The 13,173-nt window shown below is 45.3% G+C and overlaps 1 protein-coding gene across 1 annotated transcript in view; it reads right to left on the minus strand.

The window, feature by feature from the left end:
- Positions 1 to 881: 881 nt before the first annotated feature.
- EPHX1 (epoxide hydrolase 1) overlaps positions 882 to 13,173 on the minus strand; it is a 55,474-nt gene continuing 43,182 nt past the window's right edge. The window contains 7 exon segments of the mRNA XM_020982159.2: positions 882 to 1,773; positions 2,157 to 2,282; positions 8,312 to 8,420; positions 9,374 to 9,585; positions 10,411 to 10,540; positions 12,003 to 12,071; positions 12,074 to 12,229. Of these exon segments, the coding sequence (XP_020837818.1) occupies positions 1,572 to 1,773; positions 2,157 to 2,282; positions 8,312 to 8,420; positions 9,374 to 9,585; positions 10,411 to 10,540; positions 12,003 to 12,071; positions 12,074 to 12,229 (1,004 nt within the window). The 3' untranslated portion in view covers positions 882 to 1,571.

The following is a 13,173-nucleotide window of genomic DNA, read 5'->3' on the forward strand; positions in this document are numbered from 1 at the left end:
TGCCCTCATGCCTCATTCACACCGTTTTCCTCCGCCCCTCTCCCCTTCTCTCCTTTCCTCCCTCTTGGCAGCCCAGAGGCTGTGGCAGATGGGAGTCTATGGCCAGACGCCTTCTCCCCTCCACCCTTTGGCTCCCCTTCCTTTCCTTCCTGATGAGGGAGAATGGGGTGAACCTGAGGGCAGTAACCTGGCCCCACCCTTCAGCAGCAGGCCCCACAGCTGCTATCAACAGCTCTGTAAATCAAGCCCTCCTGCGGGGCCAACATTAGCCCCCAGAGGTTGGGTACATCCACTCAGGTTGCTCACCTCCAGTCTGTTGGAGGCAGGCAAAGAACATAATCTAGCTGATCTGAGAGTCCCCAAGATCCCTCCCACTTTTATGATCCTAGTGAGAAAACAGAGGCCCAGGTTAAATGACTGGTAATAACACAGGTAATAACAGAACCTGCCGTCCTCTCAGCTCCCCCCACCAGCTGAGGACTATGGGGCTCACTCAGACCAGTGGTTTTGGGGAATGAGTCAACTAACTGGGTGACTGGGGAAGGTGGGAATGGGGTAGCATTTTATGGGACCATTGAGGGCAAGAGGTTGGGATTCGGCTTCTCAGTTTGAAATGAAGGCAAGCAAGAAGAGACCCAGAGCTGAGCACTGGAGCCTCTGAGCCCTGTCTCTCCTGGTGGTGTCTCCTCCTATGGAGAGGAGGTGACTAGATGAGATCTAGAACTAGATCCTGTGAATCAGAGTGTTTGGTAGGGTCCTAGGGAAGCCACATCCTGCTTCAGGACTGGAATGAGTTCTCCAGGATGGTCAGCCCCTGTCATACACACCCCATCCTCCTCTCCCCACCCCCAATTCTCCCTATGTCCAAGACTCAACAGCTCTTATGAAGCAAAAAAATTTATTATCAAAAGCCGTTTTCCTTTCCACAGGCCCACCCAGCCCAAATCTACCACCTCAGGACCCAAGAAAAGCTTTGAGACTTGTAGGGAGCGTGGAATTTGTGTATCGGGCTCCACCCAGCACACAGAGAGAGGGTAGAGACTCTGATTTATTCATGGTGGGATGTCCAGGATGAGCAAACTCCCTCTACCAATGTAGAGCTGCACCATCTGCAGCCTACTGAGGGAAGGCAAGCAAAATCACTCATTTGGCAGCCCTGTCCCATGACAAGCTATATAAGAAAACAAGCAACTGATAAAAGCTCCAATAACAAGTGGTAAGGGAACCAGTACCACACCTCCAAATGAAGAAAGAGCCAACCACCCTAGAAACCAATTCTGGTAGCTGGAACACACAGGAAAGTTTAACAGGATCTGGCATATGCCACAAGGACAAGATTCAATTTCCCCAGCCTAGAGCACAACCTTGGGATTCATGGCAGGAAGAGCCGGCATACTCCCCTCCCACCATCATCTCTAATAAGCTGGTTGTAGATTTACATCAGAGCCATGGTTTGGGGCAGGGGATATTGAAGGGGAGCCTGGGGCATCTGGGAGATGATGAGGGGTGGGGACACAGGTGGGTAGACTGGAACCAGTTGGGGAGGGGAAGGAAGTATTTCACTCTGAAACTCACTCCCCCTTTATTGAGCCTATGAACTTCTGGATGTCTTCTGCAAGCAGCAGAGGTTCCTCAAAGGCAGCAAAGTGGCCCCCTCGGGACATATGAGTGTAGGAGCAGAGATAGGGGTATTTTTTCCGAGCCCAAGATTCTGGGCAGTGCAGCAGCTCATAGGGAAAGGCAGACAGACCAGCAGGCACAAATACCTTCATCCTACAAAACAGGAGATCTCAGTTGACAGGGGTAGGTCACATAACTTTACCCCCATTCCTGTCCCCCAAGGAGGGTCTCAATCATTTTTCATAGGGAAACATCTCATTAACTCCTGGGGCTCACTGGGGTCAGTCAAGGGATACAAGATTTCAAATGGAAGGATTTTAGCCACCTTTCCCTTGCACCAACCATGTAAGTGTTCTCTCCAGTCCATTTGTAAGTATGATACAAGAAGGACAGGGCTGGGCAGGCAAAGAGAGAATGGCGAGGATGAGGATTAGGATTAGGATTAGGATGATAGAGAGATTCAGTCTCAAATCCTTCAAGAAGGAAAAAGCATCCCCGCCTATCCAACAGAATTCTCCATATGCCCTAAGACTCACTTTGAATGCTTGTGTACACCTATGCCTTGGCCCAGATTCTCTTTGTAGAATCGCTGTGAGGAGGTGATGCAGCCCGTCACCCAGTAAATCATGATATTGGTCAGCAGATCATCCAACGTAAATTTCCTGTACAAATCAAAGACAAAGTCCCAGATAGGATCAGGCATTACGGAGGCATCAGGATTCAGAGTCTCTTTCAGGGACTGGAGTATCATGTACAGGGCAGAGAGTATAAGTAAACATAAGTAAATACAAAGTAAATCTAAGCAATTACAAAATATTCACAAATACAAAGTTATGTGGGGGGCAGGGCACCAGCAACTGGGGAGGTCTGGACAGTCCTGGTGTAGGAGGAGGCCCCTGAGATGAACCCCAAAGGAATCCAGGGACTCTACAAGGCAGTCAGTCAATAAGCATTTATTAAGCACCTACTATGTGGCAGGCACAGTGCCAAGCACTGGGGACAGAAAGAATGGCAAAAGACAGTCCCTGCCCTCAAGAAGCTCACAGTCTAATGGGGTAGACAATATGTAAACAACTATGTGCAAATAAAATATAACAGGATAAACTGGAGATAATCAACGGAAGGATGACGTCAGCGTTGAAGAGAATGAGGAAAGGCTTCCTGTAGAAAGTAGGATTTTAGTTGGGACTTGAAGGAAGCCAGGAGATGGAAATGAGGAGAGATAGCATTCCAGGAATGGAGAAAAGCCCATGAAAATGCCTGGAGTCTGGAGATGGAATGTCTTGTGTGAAGAAGAGCAAAGAAGCCTGTGTCACTGAGTGTGTAAGGTATATGAAGTCTAGAAAGGTAAGAGGTTGTGAAGGCCTTTTGATGCTAAATGGAGGATTTTATACACAATGCTAAAGGGGTCAGGGAGCCGCTGGAGTTTACTGAGTAGGGGAGTGACACGGTCCGTGTCTTTTGGAAGTACTTTTGAAAGACTGACTTGATGGCTGAGAAAAGGATTCACTGGAAAACAGAGAAGCTTGAAGCAGGGAGACCTAACAGCAGGCTATTGTAATAGTCCAGGCATAAGTTGGTAAGAACTTTCACCAGGGTAGTGACAATGTTAGAGGAGAGAAGGGGACGTAGATGAGAGATGTTTCAAAGACAGGACAAAACAGAAGGACTTAGCAACAGATTGGATATGGGAAGTGAGGACATGAGGAGTCCAGGATGACACCTAGGTTGTGAGTCTGGGTGACTAAGAATTGTCGCAGATGCCTGCGTCCACGGCAGTGTTTATTTTCTGGTAAAGTATGAGAGAGAGCAAGTTATCACCCAATGTGGGGCCTGGGAGCCTGAAACAGTGGTTTCCCCCAGCAAGCAGCCCTGGAAACAAGGTAAGGGTGATAATTTACTCTCTCTCATACTCGATCGGAAAACAAACACTGCCATGGACGCAGGAGTCTGCGGCAAAGAATGGTGGTTCCATCAGCAGTAATAGCAAAGTTCAGTAGGGGGTAAGGTTTTGGGGTAAAGGTAATGAGTTCCATTTTGGACATGTTGAGTTTAAAAAGTCTATGGGACCTCCATTTTGAGATGTCTGATGGGCAGTTAGAGATTAGAGTCTAGAGAATGGGAGAACGGTTAGGACAAGGTAAGTAGCTCTGAGAATTATTAGCACAGAGAAAATAATGGAAACCATGGAAGCTGATGAAATCATCAAGTGAAATAGCACAGAGAATGAAAGAGAGTCTAGAAGAGAGCCCTGGGGGCTCCCTACCTTTAGTAAGCTTGACCTGAAAGAAGAGCCATCACAGGAGGCTTGAGAAGGAGCAGTCAGACAGGTAGGAGGAGAATCAGGATAGAGTAGTATCATGGAAACCCAGAGAGAAGAGGTATCAAGGAGAAAAGGATGGTAAAAAAGGCTGCAAAGACTTGGTCAGGAAGAATGAAGACTGAGAAAAGGCCATTCGATTTGGCAATGAAGAGATCCCTGATGATTCTGGGGAGAGCAGTTTTGGTTGAACGATGAGGTCAGAAGCCAGACTACATAGAGCTAGGCAGAAAACAAGAGGAAAGGAGGTAGAGGCATTGATTATGGGAAGATGAGACAATGGATAATAGCTAATAATATATAATTATTATGTAATAATATAATTATATATTTATAATGTATGTCATATGATATATAATAATATGTAATTATATAATAATAATAGCTAAAGAGATAATGGATAATAGAGGATGGATTTATCAAGTGAGACCTTTTTGAGGGTAGGGGAGACATGAATACGATTGGAGGTAGTAGGAAGCTGCTAGTAAGCAAGGAGGAATTAAACACAAATGAGAGAGTAAAGATGATGGAGGAGATGGATTGGGATCACTTGTGTAAGAAGAGGCATTTGCCTTGGTAAGGAGTAAAGCTACCTCTTCATGTGGCACAAGGATGAAGGAGGAGATAGTAGCAGAAGTCAATGGGTGATATGAAATGATGGGGGAAGGGAGAAGAGGGAATGGGAAGGAAAGAAACATTAAACGCCTACTATATGCCAGGCACTGTGCTAGGCACTTCACAATTATTATCTCATTCATCTTCACAACTTGGAAAGTAGGTGATATTACTATCTTCCTTTTAGAGTAGAGGAAACTGAGGCAGGCAGATGTTAAGTGATTTGCTCACAAAATTAGTAAGTATCTAAGGCCAGATTTGATATCCTAACTCTAGGCCCCATGCTCTATTTACTGTGCCACCTAGGGAATTCTTTGGAGAATGGCCTCAATTTTTTTCAGTGAAAAATGAGGCAAGGCAAAAGCTAGACAGTAGTGGGGGATGGGAAAGAACCACGGGAAGGTTTGAGGAGGGATGAAAAGATTTGGCAACAGGTGTTGTAGCAGAGTGGGACGGTGAGTTGATTAGGCAGTGTGAAAGGACTGCCTTGTAACAGTAACGGTCTAGATGAGGTACATAACACACATCTGTAGTGAATCCAATCGTCGTTGTTTGGAGATTTTTTTATGTGGTGAGAATGATTCAAGTCCAAGGCTTGGCAGGATGAGACTATCAATATGAGGGCAAGAGACTGAAAAGAAAAGGACAAGGTAAAGTTTAATTGCTTCATCAAAGTTTCAAGATGGGGAAGGAGAGTGCAGTTAGTGCAAGGGCGACCACCTGGGAAAGAACTGAGGAAGTGGAGGACTGGAGGTCACAGCAAGGATGAAGAACTGGTCTGGCTGCAGGGCATGGAGCATGATATTCGGAGGGCAAAGGAGGTAGGGTTACAGCCAAGAATCACCTGCCCAGCAAAACTGAGTAGAATCCTGCAGGGGGGGAAATGGGCATTCAGTGAACTAGGGGACTTTCAAGCATTCCTGAGGAAAAGACCAGAGCTGAATAGGAAATCTGACTTTCAAATACAAGATTCAAGTGGAACATGAAGAGGTAAACAGGAAAGAGAAATCATAAGAGACTTGTTAAGGTTGAACTGTTTACATTCCTGCATGGAAAGATGATATTTATAACTCATGAGACCTTTGTCAGTATCAGGGTAGTTGAAGGGAAAAAATTATATGTATGTATATAGATAGAGGGCACAGGGTGAGTTGAAGATGAAGAGGTCATATCTGGAGAATAAAATTAAGGGATGAGAGAGGATGATACTAGGATAAGGAGAAAGGGAGAGGTAGAAAGGAGTAAATTATCTGACAAAAAACAACAGAAAAGAAAAGGCTCTTATAGTAGAGGGGAAATGGAGGAAGGTGAGAGGGAATGAGTGAGTCATTTTCTCATAGGATTTGGTTTAACAAAAGAATAACATACACACTCAATGGGGTATGGAAATCTGTCTTACCCTACAGAAAAATGGGGGGGGGGAGACAAGGGAGCATGGGAATGATAGAGAGGAGGGCAGATTGGGAAAGAGGGTAATCAGAAGCAAATACTTCTGAGAAGGGACAGGGTCAAAAGAGAGAATTGAATAAATGGGAGGGCAGGATAGGATTAAGGGAAATAGAGTTCGTTTTTCACAACACGTCTGCTAAGGAAGTGTTTTGCATAACTGCACATGTACAACCTATATTGAGTTGCTTGCCTTTTCAATGAGGTTGGGTGGGGAGGGAGGAAGGGAGAAAATTTGGAACCCAAAGTTTTAAAAACACATGTTAAAAATTGTTTTCATGTGCTACTGGAAAATAAGAAATACAGGAAATGGCGTACAGAAGTCTATCCTGCCCTTCAGGAAAATAAAAGGGGAAGGGGATAAGAGAAGTGGGGGAGAGATAGAAGAGAGGGCAGACTAGTGGAAGGGATATTCAGAATGCATGCCATCTTGGGGTGGGGTGAGGGGTAAGATGGGGTGAAAATTTGGAACTCAAGATCTTGTGGAAGTAAATGTTGAAAACTAAAAATAAATAAATTTATATATAAAAAAAGAACTGGTCTGGGGGTGCAAGGCAGAAGGAGAAGTAGAATGACAATAGTGTAATCAAGTAAGGGAAATTCAGAGTTCATGAACTTGGAAGCGATATGTTTGTGGGAGATGGTAAGATTAAGGGTATAACCAACTTTGTGGCTGAAGTGGAATACAGAAGTAGATCATGTGATATGATCGAGGTAAAGAACTGTGAGTTGAAGGTGTTTGAGAGAATAGAAACATGTATGTTGAAGTCCCCTAGTATGAAGGCAAGAGTTGGGAAGGGCAGAAACTCACTGAACTCATTAAAGAAAGAAGGAGAGTGTCCTGGAGGTTGGTGGACAGTATCTCCCAGAATTTTGATTAGGTAGTAGATATGGATTGAGTGAACCTCAAAGAAGAGGTGACTGAGTAATGGTAGTAGAGGGAGAACATGGAAGTAGTGACAGAGAGCAAGGAGTATTCAAACTCCCCTACTCCAACCAGTGAGTCGGGGGTAATGGGTAAGAATGCACCAGAGCTGGAAAGGCAGAGATATGGGAGGAGTGCTACCTCCTGAATAGCCTCAGGGATACCTTTCCAATCCACCCTTCCTCTTAGCCTTGGGGAAAATCAGAAGGGACAACAACCATGTATTATTCACTAACCCTGACAGCCTGCATGCTTGAAACCTGAGGGGAGAGCTGAAATTCATGTCAGCTATCAATAATGTACATACAAGCAAAAAATGGTCCCCAGTGAAGAATAAATACCAGGGTAGGCACACATGCTCAGCCTATGATGAGAACCTTCTCTCTCTCCAGTTACCACCTCCAGCAAACACTTGGCCATGAGCTGGCTTGCTGCCTGAGTATGAGGGTCCAGGATCCAGCTGTCTGAGTAATGAATGTATCTTCAATTCAATTCAACATACTCATTTTAAGTGCCTGCAGTATACACAGAAGTTCTAGGCACTGAGAAAGACAAAGTTTACATAAGATGCATACCTAAGACTCATGTCAATATTAAACATTTAACAAACTAATTGGAGAATAAGGTCCAGAGTTGGACTTAATGGAGCATGACTGAGCATGTCAAGTCTTGGAGTCCCTGCTATTTGGAGACTTGCCTTCCTGGAAATAGAAATGGACAATGACTTCCATGTATTCTTGCCTCCTCATACACCCATATTGAGATCCTACCCACAAGAGGGATCAGTCAAATTCCCACTCCATCTTTTCGTTGAATGAAAGAACCATATGCTCTTAGACTCAGTGCTAGAAGGGACTTCAGAGATCATCAATTCCATCTCTGTCACCTTTCAGATGGGGAAACTGAGGCACTTAAATGACTTGCCCAGGGTTACCAAGGCTCACAGCTATCTGAAGTGGGATTTGAACCTAAGTCTTCCTGTCTCCAAGTCAGGCAATAGGTCAATTATGCCTCGCTGCGCCTTTCCCTATACTCTAAATGTACAGCCCTCCTTCCCCAGCAAGGTCCTGGACACATTGTGATTATCCTATTTCTGGATCCATTACTATGTATTTTGGGTAAAAAAAAATTAACCCTCTGCACCTCAGCTTCCACATACATAAAAACGGGGATAATTTCTAACGGCCCTTTCCTACCTCACAGGGTTAGGATTTGTGAGCTGGCTAAAACAGAGGACTTGTTTCCAGCCCTTCAGAGTTAAGCAGCCAGAGATAAAGATAGGGATAATGTGTGAAGAAGTAGAGGCAAGATTTCTGTTTATCTAGGTTTCTCCAAGTCTGGTATGGCTGGGGACCCATGCTCCAGAAAGAAAAAGTGGTACCCACTTCTCCAGGCCTCCATCCTCCAGGTATCGATATTCTGGATTGGTCCATGTGGAGAACTTCTCCAGGATATAGGCAGCCAATCCCACAGGGCAGTTATTCAGTGCACAGCCTAGCATAGGAAAAAAAAAAAGTCAGGTTCCCTTTTGCAAGTCAATTCACTCATCTGGGCCTCAGTTTCCTTAACTGAGAAATAATAATTCCTGCCTTATCTGCCTGATGAAGCTGGAATAAAACTTGAAAGTCATCTAGTCCAGCTCCCCACCCAATTCAAGCAAAACAGTAAGCCAACCTCTTTGCTTGCATCCCTGCAGTGGTGGGGAGCTTGCAACTTCATAAGGCAGCTTAAGGATATCTTTTTTACACTTGGCAGAAATTTGTCTCCCCGGTAACTTCCACTCACTGATCTGAGTTTTCCCTTCTGGGGCCACGGATTTTAGAAATTTAATCCTTCTTCCACATGACATCCTTTTACACAGGGTTACAAGACTGAGAGGTAGAAATGTCCCGAGAGGTAATCCACTCCAACCCTTTCATTTTACAATGGCCTCCTTTTCCTGCACCTTTGAACATGCCTAGAACACTCTCCCTCTTCACCTTTGCCTCTCAGTAACCCTTACCTGCATTCAAGGCTCATCCAAGTACTATCTCCTACATGACACCCATCCTGATTCTCTTGCATTAGCAAATCCTTTCCCTCTCCCCAACAAAAATTGTTTTATTTATTTTGCAATAATTTTGTATGCACTTGTCTATGTACAAGTTGTTTTCTCCCAGAAGAATATAAGCTCCCTGAGGGCAGAGCCTACTTTCTTTTCTATTTTTTGTATCCTTAGTGTCTAGGACAGGATCTGGTGCTTAGTAAATGCTTAGTGAACTAAGCATTGGATTGAATTGGATGAAGTCTCAGAACTGAGTTGGAATGCTGAGACCAGCCTAAGGACCACCATGTTGCTTTAAGGGCTGGGTTGGTTGGTTTTTTTTTTTTGTTTTGTTTTGCTATCTGCTAATCCTGGGCCTCTGGAAAATCCCCTCCATGAACAGGGCAGTGGGGTGACTTCTTACCTACAGTATCGGGCTTGGTGGCCTGGATGTGCAAGTAGCCAGATTCTCTAAATATGCTATGGAGGATCTTCTTGGCAGGGTACAACAGCTGCAAATCCCTCTCCTGGAAGCCAAAAAGCCATGGGAACCACCGTCCCAGCAGGACAGACGCAAAGTTGGAGAAAATTCCAGAATCACTGAAGCACATATTCACATGGATACCTTTCACTTGTCTAGGAATCCAGAGAAAGGGAATTTAGGTCAGGCCAGTGGGCCTTGAAGGAGGAGGTGGGGGCTAGAAAGGAAGGCAAAGAGAATGGGGAAAGGGAAGGGTAAAGGACAAAGTCCAGGACAAAAGAAAAAGGTGAGGTGTCAAGGAGCACAGGGAGAAAGAAGAGGTACAGCTACATTCAAATTCTGGCCATTCTAGGATCAATGTGTACTGGGCTTCATTCCAATCCCTTTAGAAGGCCATTGAGTTAGAAGGATTCTGGGATAACAGGTCATTCTACCCAGGGTCTCTCCCAAATTTCAGTAGCCTGAGCACTCCACCCAAGAGCCTAGCCCCAGGCAACCCTGTCATGGGACCTGGCTCAGGGTACATCATTGGTTTGGACCTCAGTTCACCCCTTTTTAGAATGGGGACAACCTGTGTCTCTGGTGAGTAACAGTGGTTGTATATGGAGGACAGGAAAGGAGTTAGGAAGACCTGGGTCTAAATCCCACCTCAAAAACTCAGTCTTTGTGCCAAAAGGTCCTTGGTATTAAATGGCAGCGAGCATTTATGGATACCATCACCCTCATCCCAAAACACTACTGGGCACCAGGAAGTTCACGTACTGTGGCATGGGGAGATCTGGAGCAAGAGCCAAAATCTGTATCTGGTACCAGCCAGGACTAAGGTATCTGAGATGGGGTGGAAACTGGGCTGCCACACTAGAACCCTTTGGGGGAGAAGGATGCTTCTGTTGCTATGAATGCCCCTATCCCTGCAGATAAGACCAGCCTCATCACCATAACCACCTGTATATTCACACAACACAGAGCACAGCACTCACGAGGGCGCCATCTGGGCTATGTTGGTACAGATCAGAGACCCCCAGTCACCACCCTGGACGAAGAATTCTTGGAAGCCCAGGCGCCTCATCAGCTTACAGTAGATCTGAGCAGCAGCCACACTGTTGAAGCCTGGAAAAGGGTGGGGTGGGCAGAATCTGAAAAATCATGCTTTGAGCCTAGACTTTTTTGGTTCCTCAGTCCCATGGGCTAGTTATCAGGACCTTTGTTATCCCCTGATTAGCAGGACCACAGGGCCCAGAGTGGCACTCTGTACCACTGGAGAGAACTCTCATCTACCCCCACCATCCAAGGGACCTCAGGATTCTAACTCCCTCACCCCTTCGGTCTACACTTGGGATAAAGAAAGTCTGGCAGCCTAGTGCTTTTAGCCTACGTCTCCGTCTCCTCTCCAGAAGCCAAGCACCACTTGAGAATATTAGTAGTGGGACAGAACTGATCACTCTCCCTCACTTCGCCCTCTGTTGCCATCACCAGCCAACTACACCTATTACTACCACCTCCTCTCCTGGCCACACAGCCTTTCTGCACCTCTATGATGCTGGTGCTGGTGCTAGTGTAGTGGTAAGAAGGTAGGCTGGGGAGGTTCTGGGGTTATGCAGGAACATGGTGGCAGCAGAGCCATTATAGGCAGGTAAGAAACTGATATTAGGAAGCACAGTGGCTGCCCAGTCCTCAGGGCCTTCTAACATGCTGACAAAGATGGAGACCCCCCCAAAAGAGGAGGCTAGCCAGAGAAAGAGAAATGAAGGAAGCCGGAGGGGAAACATGAATATATGTTTCCAGCATCTAGAATAGTGCCTTAAATATAGCATGCACTTCAATTATTTAATTTTAATAATAATAATTGAATTAAATTCAATAAATTGAATTAAATGTGAGTGGATCCACGTGTGTATAAAGATATGTGTGTATTGTACATATAATGGCAGGAATACAGGTATAGGACTCTGATTGGGCATGTACCCATGAAAAGCCCTTGGGCACTCAAGTCTACAGGAGAATACTTGTTCACAAATGGTTTTAAATTTACTAAGATAAAATAGTCTAGACGCAGCTAGGTGGCACAGGTGGCTACAGCACTGGTCTAGAAGTCAGGAAGACCTGACTTCAAATCTGGCTTCAGAAACTTAATAGCTGTGTGACCCTGGGCAAGTCACTTAACCCCAACTGCCATCTTCCCTCCCCGCCCCAAAAAGAGAATATTCTGATTCAATGTTCTGCCCTCTCCTGCTGCTCACCAGAAGTATGAGAATGTGATTGTGAGCTTTGAGAGTCTAACCTGTTCTTTGGAGTCTTCCCTCCCCATAGCCAATGCTTCTCAATCTTCACACAGTATCACTTATCCTTCCTATCTTCCACTTTACTCCTTGATTATAGTGTTCCTATACCTCCTCCCACTCTCTCTTTGTGGCTCCCTCCTTTCGCAGCAGCATCTTCTGGTTCTAAAGACAGTAATCCCTATCCTAGATCCCCTGGGAGGAGGACTATCCTGATGGGAGAATTTAGTCAGGACTGGATAAAGAATGTGGGTACTGTGCATGTACCAATGCCTACAGACCAGCATTCATACCTTGCTTGCGAGGTGCTTCAGAGAAGCCATAGCCAGGAATGGAAGGGCAGATGACTTCAAAGATCTGTTATAATTCAGACCATGGCTCTCGGGGTCAGTCAGGAGGGGTATGATCTTATAAAATTCATAGAAGGAGCCAGGCCAACCATGAATCATCAACAATGGTTTTACTTTGTGGCCTGCTGGCGGTTTTGTGGGCTTCACATGGATGAAGTGGATGTCAAGTCCTGGAAGGAAACATAGCAAGGTCAGGTCTAAGGTCAAACAGATCTACTTGGGTAGCCCACCACAACCCACACCACGCTCTCAGGAAACTAAGGATCTTGGCCACACTGCTTATCACTTAGTGCCCTATATTTTCTCTCATAGTTTCATGTGCTCTCATCTCATCTCCCTAGTGGGCTTTTAAACTCTCTTCAAGACAGGGACTTAATTCTATTTCTGTATCCTCCTAGCATCTACCATAGTGCTGGGCATATGACTCTATAAACATTTATTGAATAATGAATGTTAGCACTAGGGAAGGAGACCAGGAACACATGGATATGGGGTGTGAGATGAGGCAGTTCCTGGCAGTAGGGAAGGCCAGTGGGTAGATTACTGGAGATGGGGAGGTAGTTCCCTTCACCCACAAAAACAAACTGGGAGGACCAACATCTTTCTCCACCTTCAAAAATCACCTGAGGACAGGGAATCTGCTGTGGGTGGTAGAGAAGTCAGGTTACCCAGGAATTAGGTCCTATGTATGCAGGAACAAATGGGCCCCCAGGTGCTATGGAACAGCTTGTAATCTGGGCCTCCAAGGGAGCCCTGTAAGGGATTATTTCTAGGAAACCCCAGCCTTTTTTTAAAAGATTTTTTTAAAGATTTCTAGGGTTAGGGCATAAGATTTTTTTTCCCAACAAAAGGATTGTCATTTGGAATAACGAAAGGAGGAGGCCATAAATCTCTCGCTCTGAGATAGTTTGAACTTGGCTAGACTTGTTAAAGGGAGCAGGACAGATGAGATGACCTCTTCATGTCATCTTGAAGATTTCATCAGTCTCCAGGTCCAGGAGATCCATCGCTTTAAAATAACCATTACTGGAAACATGGCTAGGGAACATGAGTCTAATGTCCAAGCTATGAACACATCCTGACTCCATCACAGAACTATGGGAAGGCTAAGGTG

This window comes from Phascolarctos cinereus, unplaced genomic scaffold (assembly GCF_003287225.1).
Source record: "Phascolarctos cinereus isolate Bilbo 61053 unplaced genomic scaffold, phaCin_HiC Scaffold_5;HRSCAF=322, whole genome shotgun sequence".
NCBI lineage: Eukaryota > Metazoa > Chordata > Mammalia > Diprotodontia > Phascolarctidae > Phascolarctos > Phascolarctos cinereus.